We start from the raw sequence: 14849 nt of genomic DNA on the forward strand, positions 1-14849 counted from the left end.
CAAGGTTCTTAGTGTGCCTGAATAACAATTTTGACCACTACCATTAATTGTATGTATTTTGTATTTCACTTCAATGTGATAATTTCTTTCAACTACTGATGTCTATTGAAATTTTAGTAAATGTGAGATGCAATCTGTTTGGTTAAGCAACAAAAACACTTCTGCAGTAGTCAGGATTACTTATTTGTATTGAAGGTAAAAAGACAGAGTGAGATATGAAAGCACTTACACTTTATCATAACCCTGCCCTTTGTCATTTGCTTTAGGATATGAATTCCTGAAGCAGCTTATTTGGTCTGTAGTCTTAAAGAAAGAAACAAATTTATTTTTATCCAAAGTTATTTCAGAAAATAATGATAAACTTGTAGGAGGAAAGCTCTGTTCTCTAAGTCCTTTCCCCACTTTCCAGTCTGGAGCTGACAGTGTTAGAGCATTTACTGCTGTCAGGCTTGGGCTTGCATGGCTGGCAGTGCAATACAAACAGCACTGGCTCATTTGAATGGGGAAATTACCTGGAGCTCTTTGGCAGGGGCTGCTCTGGAGTCACTTTCTATGGTGGGCATTGCCTCCCAGCAGAGCAGCACCTGGGAGCTCTGCTGGGCAGTCCTGGTGTGTGCAATTCCCAACCACACGGCCCCATCCCTCTTTATGGACTGTTTTTAAACAGCTGCAGGCTGCAGCCAACTCTTTTAACACAAGCCATTTCCTTTTAGCTTCTCAGAGCAACAAAAACGTTTACATCAAGTCTCAAACATCTCTCCTTCCAGAATCACTTTCATTACTGAGACAGAGGAGGATGGATAGGAAAACAGAGTCCATCATGCAGGGAATGTATAAGTGGGAGAAAATGGAAATTTACTGACACAGAATTATATAAAAGAACAACATTTTCCAGAGTAATGGGACTAATTAAGTACACCTACTCTTATACTCCCTATCCTGCTTGTTAGTTTAATGTTTTTATCTTTCTGTTGCTACAGAATCAAAATCTGACATGGTTTTATTGTCCAGTGCAGGTCAGATGTCAGTAATACACTAGATCCAGTCACCTCCAATGGGAAATCTAGTGTTTTATAAACAATTTCTTTCTATGGAGGATGAGGACTCCTTTAGAAATTTCACATACTGCAAAGCCATGCATTGAACTTGCGCTCCCTGATCATGAGTCACAGGCCCATGGAAAATTATCCCTAAGGATAACATGATGGAAGTTAGATATTTGAATACTTTTGGAATTCTCAGCATCATCCATCAGCTGGAGTGAGAACATGTGCAGAGACAGCTATTGCAGAGTAGTGGGACAACAAGGGGTTCCCATCTTAGCTTGACTTGTGACTTTTCTGTGCCTGGAGCAAACAGCCTTGCTCTGTTCATGAAATGGGAATTTATAGAACAGAGTTTTTTTCATCTTCTCTTGCAATGCAAGAATTTCAGCAGCAAGGCTTTTATTCCATTAGAAAAAAGAAGTAGATATTCTTTTCCTTCTATTCTCAGACCAAATTTCTTGCTCCAAAGTGCAGTGTAAAATCTATACACCTGCATCCCACAGTGCTGTAATGAACAGTGCTATGACCTGTAGGTGCTCTGTCTTTTCAGTGAAGAGCAAAGGCAGGTCTGTAATTCTTCCAGATGCAGCACTTGATTTTCCCTTGATGGTTGAATTAATCCCTTTAGTTGGGTTGGTCAGGTAGAAACATGATGGTTCAGACATTGTGGGATTCAGACATCAGCACATTAAAGACAGAGTTTCATGGCTTTGTATGGGGCTTGCATTCTATCTAGAATGAATTTCTTCTTGGCAGTAAGCCTGGCTAAGGCAGATAAAAGACACACATTTTCTTGAGCTCTGTCTTGCTTTGTTCATTCCTTGCCATGCTGACACGAGTGAAGCACAGCAACCTGCTATTTAAACAAGCTTTCCCTGGAGTCTGGGCTTTGGGTAGGTGAGGGGCTCTCTCTGGGTCCTGCCTGGAGGCCACTTGCAGAAGGAGCATCATCCACAAAGAGCCAAAGTCATCAAGACCCAATGACCACATCAGCCATGTCCTCGGCCAGTCATATTGTGCTATCAGAGTAACAACTCAGCTGGGCTGACAACTTCTTCAGCTTCTCACCTGCCTCAGCCAGTCTGTTGGCTGACAATACAGCACCAGGGCCAAGGACTTGCAGAAGCTGCACAAGAGCCCACTCACACTGCTTTTTTATTCTGCATTAACCCCCCAGAAACCATTAACTACTGGGTATTGAGGCAAGTCAGTCACTTCCACAAGCCCAAGCTTCATCCACTCCTGTGAGGGTGATGCTCAAAATGGCTAATGCAGTGCTCCCCTTCTCAGTGCCAAATGGAGAGCTTCACTGGGAAAGGACAGTACCTTACCCCCACAAGTTCTCCCTCTATTTCCTTACAGATCTCCTAGCTGGGCTCTGTGCAGGTATTCAGCACAGGTGTTAATCTTCAATTCTGCTAGAGACTTAAAGAAATGATAGCAAAAGTCCCATTTTGGGCATGAGCTCTCAGACTCCTGTGGCTTTAACAGCATATTTTTATTTCTCTGTTGCTGCTATTGCAGAGGGTGGAAGAGAAATAGAGCAGATTGGTGGCAGATTTTGAAGAGAGGAGGCCTTGGGCCAGGAGAGACATAAAGATTAAAATCTTAAGTTTTTGTATAAGTTGTTTTGTCTTTTTTACTTCATAGCCATTTTAAATTGTAGCCATTGTGTAGTCTGTGCTGTCCTGGCAAGTGCCCTGACTGCTTTCACTGCTGTCCAGAAGGCTGATTTGAGTCTATGGTTAATTTGGGGATAAGTACTTTTGAAATAAAAAGACAAAACAGTGCATAAAAATATTGAGTCTGTCTGAGGAGAAAAAAGCAACTAAATCCATCTTGTAAAGATAAGGTGCAGGAATGCCAGATGGCAGATTTATCCTTGTATGCTGATGCTGAGTATTGCCTCCAAAAAAGGTCTGGAGCACTGACTCAGAAAAGGTCTGGTGGTAGAGTTGGCATTTTTATGTTACAGTAGTGAACAGAATGCATGTTGTAGTGAAAAAATCCAACAGGAGACATAAAGAGTTCCAATGAAACATTCTCTTTATTGGGGCCTTGCTCCAAAATGGCACGAGTGATAAACGCTTAGAGTGCTCATCAGTGCTGCTAATGAAAAGACCCAGAGTCACATGTTACACTTTTATTTGGATTTAGATCAACACCACAGATAAGATACTTTGGTCAAACACAAGAACAGATTGCTATGCCGCTCCTTCCTGGCTGCAATAAGTACAGTAATGTGTAAAAAAAAAAAAAAAAAAAAAAAAAGTGCTGGTTCTCCTGGAACACCAAATGTAAATCTTGGACTGGCACATACATCTAATAAATATGCTGTTTGCACTTAGCACTTTAAAATGTAATTGCACATGCAAGATGTAACCAGGCTACTGATCACCTTCATCATTGTCCCTATCCTATTTTTACTTTTTAAGTTCTTTGCTTGCCATTTTCTCAGCAAGAAAAAATAATATAATTTGCTGCTCTACTCAGTATTTCAGTGATTAATCTGCTGATTTTGATGTTTAGCAGAGGTCACATTGAGGCCTTTCTGATAGAATTGGTATCTCCTCTACAGCTTGGCTTGAGCCACTATGCAGGTAGCAATGGAAGTCCACTGACGTGAGGTGAGGGGTGCCCAGAAGCTGACGAGGAGAGATTAACACCAAAGATACAGCAGAGGGACAGGCTGAATGCAGATCTTACAATATCAAGAGATAATACTACTATCACACAAATAATGACATATCAATAATATATTGTACAAGCTTATACAGCAACACATGTTGATTGGCAACATTGTACAGTTTAAATCTAAAGTGCACAGCCTCAATCTGAGGTGACAAAACAGTACTATCAATATAATAAAGGCAACACAATTACAGACACTATTTATTTCCTCTTACTTCATGTCCTCATATTACATTGAATCAATACTTCATTTATCTATTTTAGATGAAATTAAACCCACATTGCACTTCTTTTTTTGTCTTCAAGTATTTTAGAGACAGCAAAACCATATTGCTTTACAAACACAAGTTGGTCATTCAGGCAAAGTTAAAACCAAAACTTTAGTAGGGTTATAAGTAGACAGGTCTAAGCTGCAGAACTCTTACCAACACTTCCAGATGTTGCAGGGAGAAAGGATAAATTTAAGTTTCCATGCCAGAGACACCTCTAAAGCTAAGGAATGATGCAGCAAATAATTTCTGCAAGAGCTGTGCCCATGGTTTCTAAAAAGGTTTTGAGGCTGTGTAGGGGCTGTTCTTTGGCAGATGTGGCCATATCTTGACTTCACTGTAGACAAGGATGGAGTCCAGCACTGTGAAAACACTTTGACAGAACAGTTTGTACTTAGACTCCATCCCTGTCACTCAGATTACAGCCACATTTAATTTAGGACTTGCTTGCAGACCTGTACATCTGTAAGAAGTCTTCACCTTCTTAATGTAGCTGTGAGGTTTTCAATAGAGCCTGGGACTGCTCACAGCAGAAATAGTTTTGAGAGAAGAATTTACTCAGACGTGACCTTTTTTAAAATAGGTTTTTAAAAACACAAAACACAGAAACCATCCAAATACAACCTTATTTCAGTCTTGGTTAGCACTGTATATTGATTGTGCGTCTGATCAGGCCACTTGGGAAACATAATTAGGAATAATAGCATCCTATTGTTGTACTGTAATTGATTTTATTAAGTGGTTGTAAGAGCTGCAGTCCTCTTGAGGTTTTTCAGTAACCAACCCTGGAGATGTACAATCCATATGACATGGAGAAAGAATGTATTACATGGGCTTGTCTTTTAAAATAAGCAATAATAAATATTCGAGGCACCTCCATCAAAAGAAAAAAAATCCCGGTTAATTTTCAGCTTCTGTACTTGCAGTTTTATAACCCATATAAAATAAAAATATATAGTTTACAAAATAGGATTTTTATATATATATATATATTTCCTTTTGTAAAACTATACCTATTTAAATACATTTGAAATGTTGCTATAGGTAAATTAGAAATTCTGTTCTAACACTACGAAAAAGGCAAAATCCTTTCATTTTTAAACATACAGCATATATATTCTGCATCTCACTACCACCTCCCACTTCCCTCCAATATGATTTTGTCATAATTTTGGGCAGCTTTGGCATCATTCAGTCTGATTGCTGTTAATTTAAAGTAATTACTGTGCTAAAATTTGGGGTAAAATTTTAAGTAACTTTTGGTCTTCCTTATTTGTTTCAATGAAGCTTTTTAGTGCAGCTAATTATTAAGGAGGCATTCTAAAACTCAGGAAAGGACTTTAAAGGAGCCATGTTTCTTGATTTTAAACTGTACTCTACTCCAACGCCACAATATAGAAATAGATTTACTTTGGAACAAACTACAAATACATTCGCACAGTTTGTGACAACTTAATTGTCTACTTAGAGGTCCAGGAACAGACTTTCACACCCAGTTATTATAAATCTTGTCCCAGGCGTTCTATTTCATCAATCAGGAAATCAATGTCCTGGTGGGTGGCCGCAGGGTTGGAGATGACCATCCGGAAGAAGTTCACTTTGTCTCCCAGGGGCTGATAGCTCACCATGGTTGTGCCATACTCCATCATCCTGGCTTTTATCACTGGGGCCACCTGCAGAGCAACAAAAAGTAGGGGATGATGATGAGGACTATTGCTATTGTTATAATTATTTTCATTATTATCATCACTCTCATTTATTATTAAAACAGAGTATTCTTCCTTTTCTTATAGAGGATAGAGAGCTTCAAGCTTCTGAAATGGCATTACATTAATCCCCAGTAAGGAATAAATATCTCATTGAAAAGACATTCAATTTATGCCTTTTCTTTATCCTGCTCTTTAAAGGACTGGGGAAATTTCCCTCTGTTACTTCCTCAATTCTGCTGACAGGGACACAGTAGCTGCTTGTTGTACTGTTCATAACACGGCTACAATTGTTTTCATACACCAGGGTGCTGTAGTGTTGTTGAGCTTTTCTGCCCTTGCTGCATTTAGTGACTGCAGTTCACAGTAGCTCCAGTACCTAAACATGGAACAAATACGAGCTCTGGAGATCAGGGAACACCACACCTGGAGGCCAGAGCAAGGTGCTGCCAGACTGACCTGCAGTAAAACGACCATGGAGGTGTCATTTGCCAGAACCTCAGCTTGCCCCATGCCCTGGGAGATCATGCTGGGGATTGCTTTCTGCAAGGGTTTCACTGCTGTGTAGGGTTGATGTGGCCAGAAATGTGTATTCTATCACCAACTGTTAAAACCGGGTGGGGCAGTGATTACTTATCTCTGTGGCATATACCATCTGCTAATGGGCCATCTTTAAACCAGCTGGGGCAATCATCTTTATCTTTTGCACAACCCATCCTCTCTCCTGGAAGATATCATCTGCTGCTGAGCCATTGATTCCCACTGTATGACTGATAAAATTACATCATCCCACTGGGAGATGCTCCAGCCAGGGGGAGCCAAGCCTTTCCTACCTAGATAAAAACTGAGATTTTGTACAGCAAGTTACCTTCTTTCCACTGGATTCCAGAGGAACACCAGACCTTTCCACATCATCTCTGGACCTTCAGAGGAAGCCTGCACCTTCTACAGGAGCACTGCTTCAGCTGAACCACATCTGCTACTGCAGGAGGACTGTAGCCACCATTTAATGGGACTGCTGCCAACACCCTGACTGACAGGGTATCAGGTTGTATTCTGACTCTGTCAGGGTTGGGATTGTACTTCGCAATACTGTATTTCTATTTTAATTTTCCTAGTAAATAACTGTTATTCCTAATTCCCCTATCTTTGCCTGAGAGCCCCTTAATTTAGAAATTATAATAATAATTTGGAGGAAGGGGGTTTACATTCTCCATTTCAAAGAGAAGCTTCTGCCTTTATTGGCAGACACCTGTCCTTCAAGCCAGGACAGCTGCTCACCTTCATCAGGCGGCTCGTTCTCTCTTCGCTGTCCTCCATTCCACGCAAGCTGGGGGGGATGTACCAGAAGCAGACATTCGTGTGCTGAGGCTAAGTACAGAATAATAATAGTTCATGTTGTAAGAAATGTTCATAATATCTCAATTGCAATTAAGTTCATGCCTTCTCTCCCTCTCATACATCATCTTGTGACAGCAGTCAATGGTTTTCATTATTGTGGTCCACTGAGAGTCATCATCGTTATTAATGCAGAAAAGATAATTTTAAGCAATTTATTCTCAGGGTGTCAGATGCAAAAACACATCATCCAGCTGGGCAAATATATTTATGCCTTCCTGAAAGACATCTGGATTTTGCACCTCCTGTCCCCTCCAGGGGCTGAAGGGATCGTGTGGCTAAGGCAAGAGTCTATTACAGATAATTTAGAGGTGAGGACCGTGTCATTTACTTCTATTACATGACAGAATAATACAGAATCTGATTCTGTAAACAGGAGCCACAGGTGGTGCATAAGACAGTCTAAGATTTTCTTACATTTAATGAAATTTATTACTTCTCAATTTGATTCAGCTAGCTGCTGGATTAATATGCATGCACCACAGCATCTTAGCTCATTTAACATCTATCGAACCACTAAGCAGAAACGCATAAAGCAAGAACTAGTTGGCATTTTGTGCATTTTTCCAGTCTCCCAAAAGTTGCCTGCCTTGCTATGCTCCCCTTTGCCGGATGCTAAATGTGTTTTACACTAACTCCTTCTGCTGCAGTTCCTTTATTCATCATCAGACCCAGAGGACAAAATTCAGTGATGATGTGGGCAGTGGGGGAAATAAATTCCACAGTGATATGTGGATATGAGCCTGTAATCTCTGAAGAAACCTAGTGATGTTCATTCTTGCTCTCTCTTACAGACAGAGCACCAGCTAACTTTGCAACAGAGGTTTCTCCCAGCCCTTCCAGCTGGAGAGGTTGCCCACACAGCAATGACAGGGCACAGCAGAGGTACAGTCACCCAACCCAGACTGCACTGCCTTGCCCTGAGCACTGTGCTTCAGCCAAGCTGCTGGTACCCAGGGCTCCCATCACAGCTGGAGTCTTTCCACAAAACTTTCCTGGTGAATCTGCAGCCCAGACAGTGCCAGTGCCTGTCCCAGGAGCCAGCTGGGCCCCCAAGCAGCACTGGCCCCTGCCCTGCTGACTGCACCCCATCACAGCAGGGACCTCAGTGCAGGTGGGCATTCCAGTTCCCCTGTGACTGCCCACCTAAGAATGCTGATAGAACTGCTCTGCACAGCCATCCTTTCAGAGCTGTGTGGGGTACTGTACCCCCTCTCCTAACAGACCCTGCTATTAGGAAACTGCAACTTGTTTTAATAACACAAGAGCTGGTTCTCATTGTGCCTTTGTGTGTTGTGTTAGGCTGAGATACCCGTGTTTTGTTTCAGCAGGGTTAAACAGAGCAAAACGAACACTTATGCACAGCTGCCTCATCTCCCTTGTCCCTGCATTCCCCGAGGAAGAGAGGAACTGGCACAACAGCAGGTTTTGTTACAAGATTTTGTCCCTGCTTTCTGTCTCATGCTGTTTGATCTGACCTGTTGGTAGCATTTCAATAGGTGATGAAGCAAACACTGTTGACCAACGGAGAAAAAGAAGTTGCACTACATACCTTTCCATCAAACACCATTTCATACCCTTCTCTGTTCTTAATTTTATTGTATAGGTATTCAGCAAGTTCCAAGCACTTATCAATTTGTGCTTCAAATCCTGTGGTTCCCTTTACAGAGAGATGAAGAAAAGAAGTTACGTAAATATCTGTTCCATGAATTAAAAGGGCAGAAGGACCATGCAATACTTGCCAACACATCAGCACTAGTCACCTGCCAGAAGACTCTGAAGGATCTGATTCTATGTGATGCAGGGCACTTTGATAAGCAGAGATAATTTGTCTCTAGCTCTTGCCACTGACACTGCTATAGCCAATTTTGCAAAAGAAGCATCAGGTACTTGCTTAGTTCTCAGGAATATTTTACTGAGAACCTGAATAGCACCTCAAAGGGTGAGTTTGGTAAATTTTGCAGAGAGGCTGAGGATGGCTTTGGACAGCTTGGACTGGTACAGAAGGGGGTCTTCAGGAGGTGCTGAGTTCCAGATAAAGGGAGTCTCCCACTATTATTAGGATAGCAGATTTTAATCTTCCAGGAATGATATGCTGGGGACTTTCCAGGAATAATTTTTTCCTTTTTAGTTAAGCGCAGAATGGGTAGATACACTTTCAGAGCCCACTCTGATGCCTGAGAAAATACACACTTTGTTTAGATACTACCCTGTCTCTGTAGAGTTCCTCTCTCTTCTAACAGATACCATACAAACACAGCAGCTGTGCTTTTAAGAGCTTTTTCTTCTGCTTTTTCTTCTCTGGCAGAAGTCATAATCCTCTCTGTGACATCATAATTGTTCCTGCAATCACCAACTGTGATACCTCAAACAAAGGACACAGCTTCAAGAGGGAGGAAGGGGAATAAACAGCTGGAACTCTTTAAGAAACACACATCCTATTTTGTAATGTTAATATTACAAGCAGAGTGTGAGAAGAGAAAAAGCAATATGGAAAAAATGGGTTTTAGGAGAAATGTCTCTGAGTAATGGATGCATGTCCCTGCTAAATCTGTTCTGGCAGTGCAGAAATGACATAAAAGCCCATGTCATTATGCCTCTGTGTATAGAGATTTCAAAACAGACTAGAGGTAGCCCTAGGAGAAAGGCTTGGAGTAAAAGAGACATGTGGCTGAAATCACCTGCCACTCTGCAGACCCCTATAAACATATCCCTGCATAACAGCTATTGCATCCTCCTTTACAGACTCCCACACCTCCTCAGAGGTTTAATGACAATCTTTAAGGCTTTCTGGAAATGAAAACAGTGATGTCATCTCCTCTGAACCAACCTTAGGCAACCTGACATAGTAGATTAGATAAATACACACAAGAACTTATTTAGCAATATAGATAAAGTAATCATTAGAGCTGGTGTTTACAGATTTCCCAGTGAAGAGATTTTATGAGATTTCCTCTGCTCCTTCAAACGATTATTCATATCAACAGCATAAAACTAAGTATTCCAGTCTTGATTTGCCATTATAATTTCTGAATATAATTAAAACATCTTTTTAAAGTAGAAATCTTTCTAACAACATTTCTAGGTATATGATTTATGCTGTTAAACTCCTACAGTTACACAAGGCAAATACTATGCAAAGTCATACAGTCCAAGTTTCATAATCATGTGTGCTGCTTTGAAGCTCTGTTGTTAAAAGTATAAAACCCCCAGAAAATAATAATATTCTTTCTTTCATGTTATATATGTGAAATTCAGGTCAGGTATTTTCTGAAAATTATGATTACAGAAAGGAAACCCCTCAAGTGTTATCTGGTGTGCATTATTTTTATACAAGCCAATGTGCAGCAGGCAGTCCTACCTTTGCCCTCCACATCAGCCATAGCTTGAAGACATCCACGTGCCGCCCACACTGCAGAGCCTTGTCTCCCGTGTCGTAGGACAGGTCGTAGTGCTTGTCTTGTTGAAAGAGGTAGGAAGCATGCATCTGATTGCAGCTCTGCATCAGTCCCTTATGGGCACAAACACACAAGCACAGGGATGTCAGCACAGATTTGGCTACTGCTTTGAGGGTTGCTTTGGGTGAAAAATTACCGACACTCGAATTGAGTTGAATATATGTCCAAGTGCAAAAGGAAGATCAAAAAAAGCACAAAACTAGACTTAGCTGCTCAATGGACTAATCTCTACCAGTGCCCAAGATGCCTTGGTACCTGATCCAGCTATGTGTAATCCACTCCCAGATACAAATAATATTTTTTAAAATGCTGGACATTGTGCTTCCTAGCATTCTTATGCTTCACTTCATTTTTGGATCTTTCCTTTTATTCTTTGTTCTGGTTCCTTTTCCTCCTTTCCTTTGAAGGCTTTTTTTCTGACTCAGACCAAGACAATTGGTGACTAATCTAAAGAATATCACAGCACTTTTCAATTGCTTTGATCTCTAGAATTCTGATTTTTATTGTTTTCTTTCTTTGTAGGAACAGTTCTTTCCTGCAAAGTCCTCAGCTGTAGATTGGATGCTTAAGTAGTATAGAAAACTTTGAACAGACAAAAGAGCATATGGCTTTTAAAAACCCAGCTAGAGCTATTTCTGGGCTGCAACATACCATTCTAAGAGGTAACTTTGTGGGAGGGACAGAAGCCAACAAGGTGAGGAAACCTGGCTCACAAAAGCATGAGGCTTCCTTTTCAGCTTTTTAAGTAAAATACAGAGAGCCACATTCTGGCTCTAGTTAAGATCTCAACCAAGTTTATGGAATACCTTAGGGCTGTTGCCTAAAATGGCAATTTCCAGTCCAAGAAGAATCATAACATGGCTGTTTATCATCAGGTCTAATCTTTATGTGTAACTCAAAACTGAGATAGCAAAATGAGAGGGAGAAAAAAATTTATTTTCTCCTAATCTGAACCATCTGCTCTCACTAGAAGTCAAGGATGGTACTGACTTCAGATGGGCAGGCTTTGTCTTGGATAACTGATCCAGAGGGCAAATAAAAGCTAGTTTCTCTCTTCCTAAGTGCAATCACTTTGTATAAAATCTGTTGTACAGCCATTAGCAAAACAACAGCCAGCTTTTTGATAGCTGGTCTATTAAGTGGTGGCTGTAAGGCAGCTCCCAGTAACTGATGGTTATATGAAAATTACAGGCTTGAAGGGTGATTCAAATTCTAGCACTAAATAAAATGTCTACTTTTTATTCCAAGTGCACTTACTGTTCCATGTGCCCCCAAGTGGATATATAGATCAAAGCTGGGTAGAAATATTGTAAAAGTCTAGAAAGTGCAATTCTGGACCAAATGGAGTGCTGCATGTAAGCCATGACTCACCTCAAGAGGACCAGAGTTTGCCTGCAGTTATATCTTATGCTACACAGCAACTAGTGGGGTCACACAGTTGTGTAGCCACAACTGAACCATGAACATTTAGAACAGAAAGTCACAAAACTCTGTATAGATATTGCCACTGATTTCCACCTTTTTGCTAGACATCTGCTTTAATTCCTTTTGCAATCATGCCTGAAGCATGTAAAGAGAGGTCTCTTCTTAGTTTCTGTTATAATCCTCATCACATTAGCAAATTTGGCTATGGCACCACTATGAAGAAAATATCCAGGATTTTCAGAAGTAAAATGCCAGAAAAAAGCAGAGAAGGATGTATATTGTGACATACCTCTTCTCTTACTAGCAGGGCTGAACACTGCAGTGGGACTCCCATCATCTTGTGAGGGTTCCAGGTTACTGAGTTAGCCCTGGGACAGAAAACCAAATGAACTCAGACATTGTACTATGTGATGAAACCCCAGAGGCATTTAGAAATTATTAGAATACTACCAAATGTAGCAATACTAATTTTTTTTTTTCTTTTTCTGAGCAAGCAAAGCTGAAAATAATCATGCCTGATATTAGGAAAGCAATGTTTTCACAGGGGACCTAATCCACTCCAGTTGGCTTTTGGATGACAATCCTGGCAATTTACCACACGATAATTGCTCTATCCACTAAATTTAATCAATATTAAACTTCCAGGGGAGTCATCTGTACTTTATAAACATAGGGCAAACTTCCTAAAAACACACACTTGACTGATGAACTTCCTAAAATTGCACAGTCAATTAATTGCACAGATAGGAAGCTGGCAATCTATCAGATCTCCCTCCCTCTGATTCCAGTTTCAGCAAGAGTTTAGTAATTAGCTCACACAGGCATTCAAAAAAATTCCTTGAAATACTTCTGGGCATCACTAAGTCTCTGAGTAACCTGGAAAACCTGGCCCAAAGTAATTTTTCTTGTTAGTCTGAAGATGGCAAATTTTCATAGCCCCTTAATTTTTGCTTAGCTACAGCAATCCACACAACTGCAGTAATAAGCATGGAACTGACCCATCTTTCCAGAAAAGAGTCTGATCCTGCCTCCTTTCAGGACACATGTGCTGGAAAAACTGCTGTCAGCCTAAGTTTAGGGAACAAACAGAACTGGCACAATGGAATCTAGAGAAGGGGCATTTAGGACTGTGGTGAGGGCTGAATGGAAGATCGTCCAGTTGTTTATTATTTTAATTTTGTGTTATGCTTGACTGGCTATTTTGTAATTACTATTGTTACATATGATGAATTAGCTGATAAATGTATATATTTGCATCCTATTTGGCAAGCTGTCAAGGACACACAGTGCATGTGATTTCATCTAGTGCAGTGATTTGTATTTTGATGGCATAAATTGGTACAAATCAGTCAAGAAACTTAAAGGACTCAGGACACATTAGCAGGTAACACATGTTCACATAACAGATGTGAACAGAGGTGAGCAAGTTCAAATCTAGCAGTGTTTTCCTTTGTAGGACTTGGAGACAGTGCTACAGGTTTATGCACCTCCTGCCAAACTGCTTCCACTCCTTCAAAGCAAGCAGCTTCAAAATTCACATGGACATCAGGCAGTACTTCTGTGCTTTATTCTTTGCTATTTAAATGGGACTCTGCAAAATCTGTGGGGAACAGTCTTCCACAGGCAACATCTGGCCACTTGGCTTGGCTGTTTGAGTATTTGGCAGCTCTTCACCAGCTCAGTCAGTCATCTGATTACAACACCAAAGCCAATGGTTCTGAACATCCACTCAGGTCTATGAATATCCCTTGATGTGATACTTTTAAATTTTATTTGCCTATGCAAAATCAGACAGAAATTCTTTAAGAGACAACTAAGTAACAAAAGTGGAATGCATTTTCTCAAGCAAAAAGGTTACTTACTGACAACAGCCAGATGTGAATTGTCTGTCTAAAACATTTAATTTACCCTATGGTCACTTATTTACCTAATTACATACCAATTACCCAATTATGTAAAATAAAAGTCCACCATTTTTCATTTGTTATCAGTTTTTTTGGGCTCATGTCATCAGTATCTGTTTGAAGAAACTGCTGACCAAGACAAACAGTGGAGTAACAAAATCTACAGGAATCCACAGATGTTTTCCAAAAGCATCTCATGTTTGCCCAAATAACTGAGCACCTAGAACCTGTATGATTTTTTGGCTGTGGACCAAAGGAAAAAAAAAAAAAAAAAGTTCTTTCTTTAGAGATTTCAAATAGATGACGGGAGAGATTCATGACTGGCAGAATATGGTCCTGAGCCATCATTAAATACAGCTGATGCAATCACTGACCAGCCACAGCCCTGGGAAAGATGCCCAGACCCTGTAAGGGAGCACTCACTCACTGCACACGTGTTTTTCTCATGTGGCTGTCACCCCCTGCCTGAGCCTCTGGACAGGGGACACCAGGCTGGAGCTCCTGATGTTGGCCAGACCTCTCTGCTCCACACACTGGGGCTCATGCTGCCTTCAGGCCTCCTCCAGCACCTTGAAATCTGCCATGGGGAGACTGGAGGGCATGGTAAGGACACTCCTGCAGCTCTTTTCCTGTGACAGGAGTATTTCTGCTGGTCTGACTGTAAGCAGAAGGATGTGAGAACTCAGAGCACAGTGTGCTGCAGGAAATTTTCTCTCTCCTATCAAACATGACTAACAGCTTCAGTTCTCTTCTACTCAGACCTGTGATGACTCCATCATCTACCATGAAACAAAAAGGTCCATAAAAGGTCTGCTCTAAAGGTTCCTACATTTGAGATCTGGACAAACTGAAATGAGTTGCTGTGTCCAGCAAGCAGAGGAACAGCATTCAATATAATAAATTTCCTTAATTCACTGCCAAACATATTGAGATGGTGCTTATCAAAACACTT

The 14849-nt window shown here is 40.8% G+C and overlaps 1 protein-coding gene across 1 annotated transcript in view; it reads right to left on the bottom strand.

Annotated features, from left to right (window-relative positions):
• Positions 1-5399: 5399 nt before the first annotated feature.
• Positions 5400-14849, bottom strand: part of GAD2 (glutamate decarboxylase 2) — a 37969-nt gene continuing 28519 nt past the window's right edge. Inside the window, exons 12-16 of the mRNA XM_079300597.1 lie at positions 12283-12361; positions 10472-10621; positions 8663-8770; positions 6994-7083; positions 5400-5679 (exon numbers count right to left, since the gene is read on the bottom strand). Coding sequence (XP_079156723.1) covers positions 5506-5679; positions 6994-7083; positions 8663-8770; positions 10472-10621; positions 12283-12361 — 601 coding nt within the window. The 3' untranslated portion in view covers positions 5400-5505. The remainder of the gene's footprint in view (positions 5680-6993; positions 7084-8662; positions 8771-10471; positions 10622-12282; positions 12362-14849) is intronic.

The sequence above is a fragment of the Erithacus rubecula genome (assembly GCF_903797595.1).
Source record: "Erithacus rubecula genome assembly, chromosome: 3".
Taxonomy (NCBI): Eukaryota; Metazoa; Chordata; class Aves; order Passeriformes; family Muscicapidae; genus Erithacus; species Erithacus rubecula.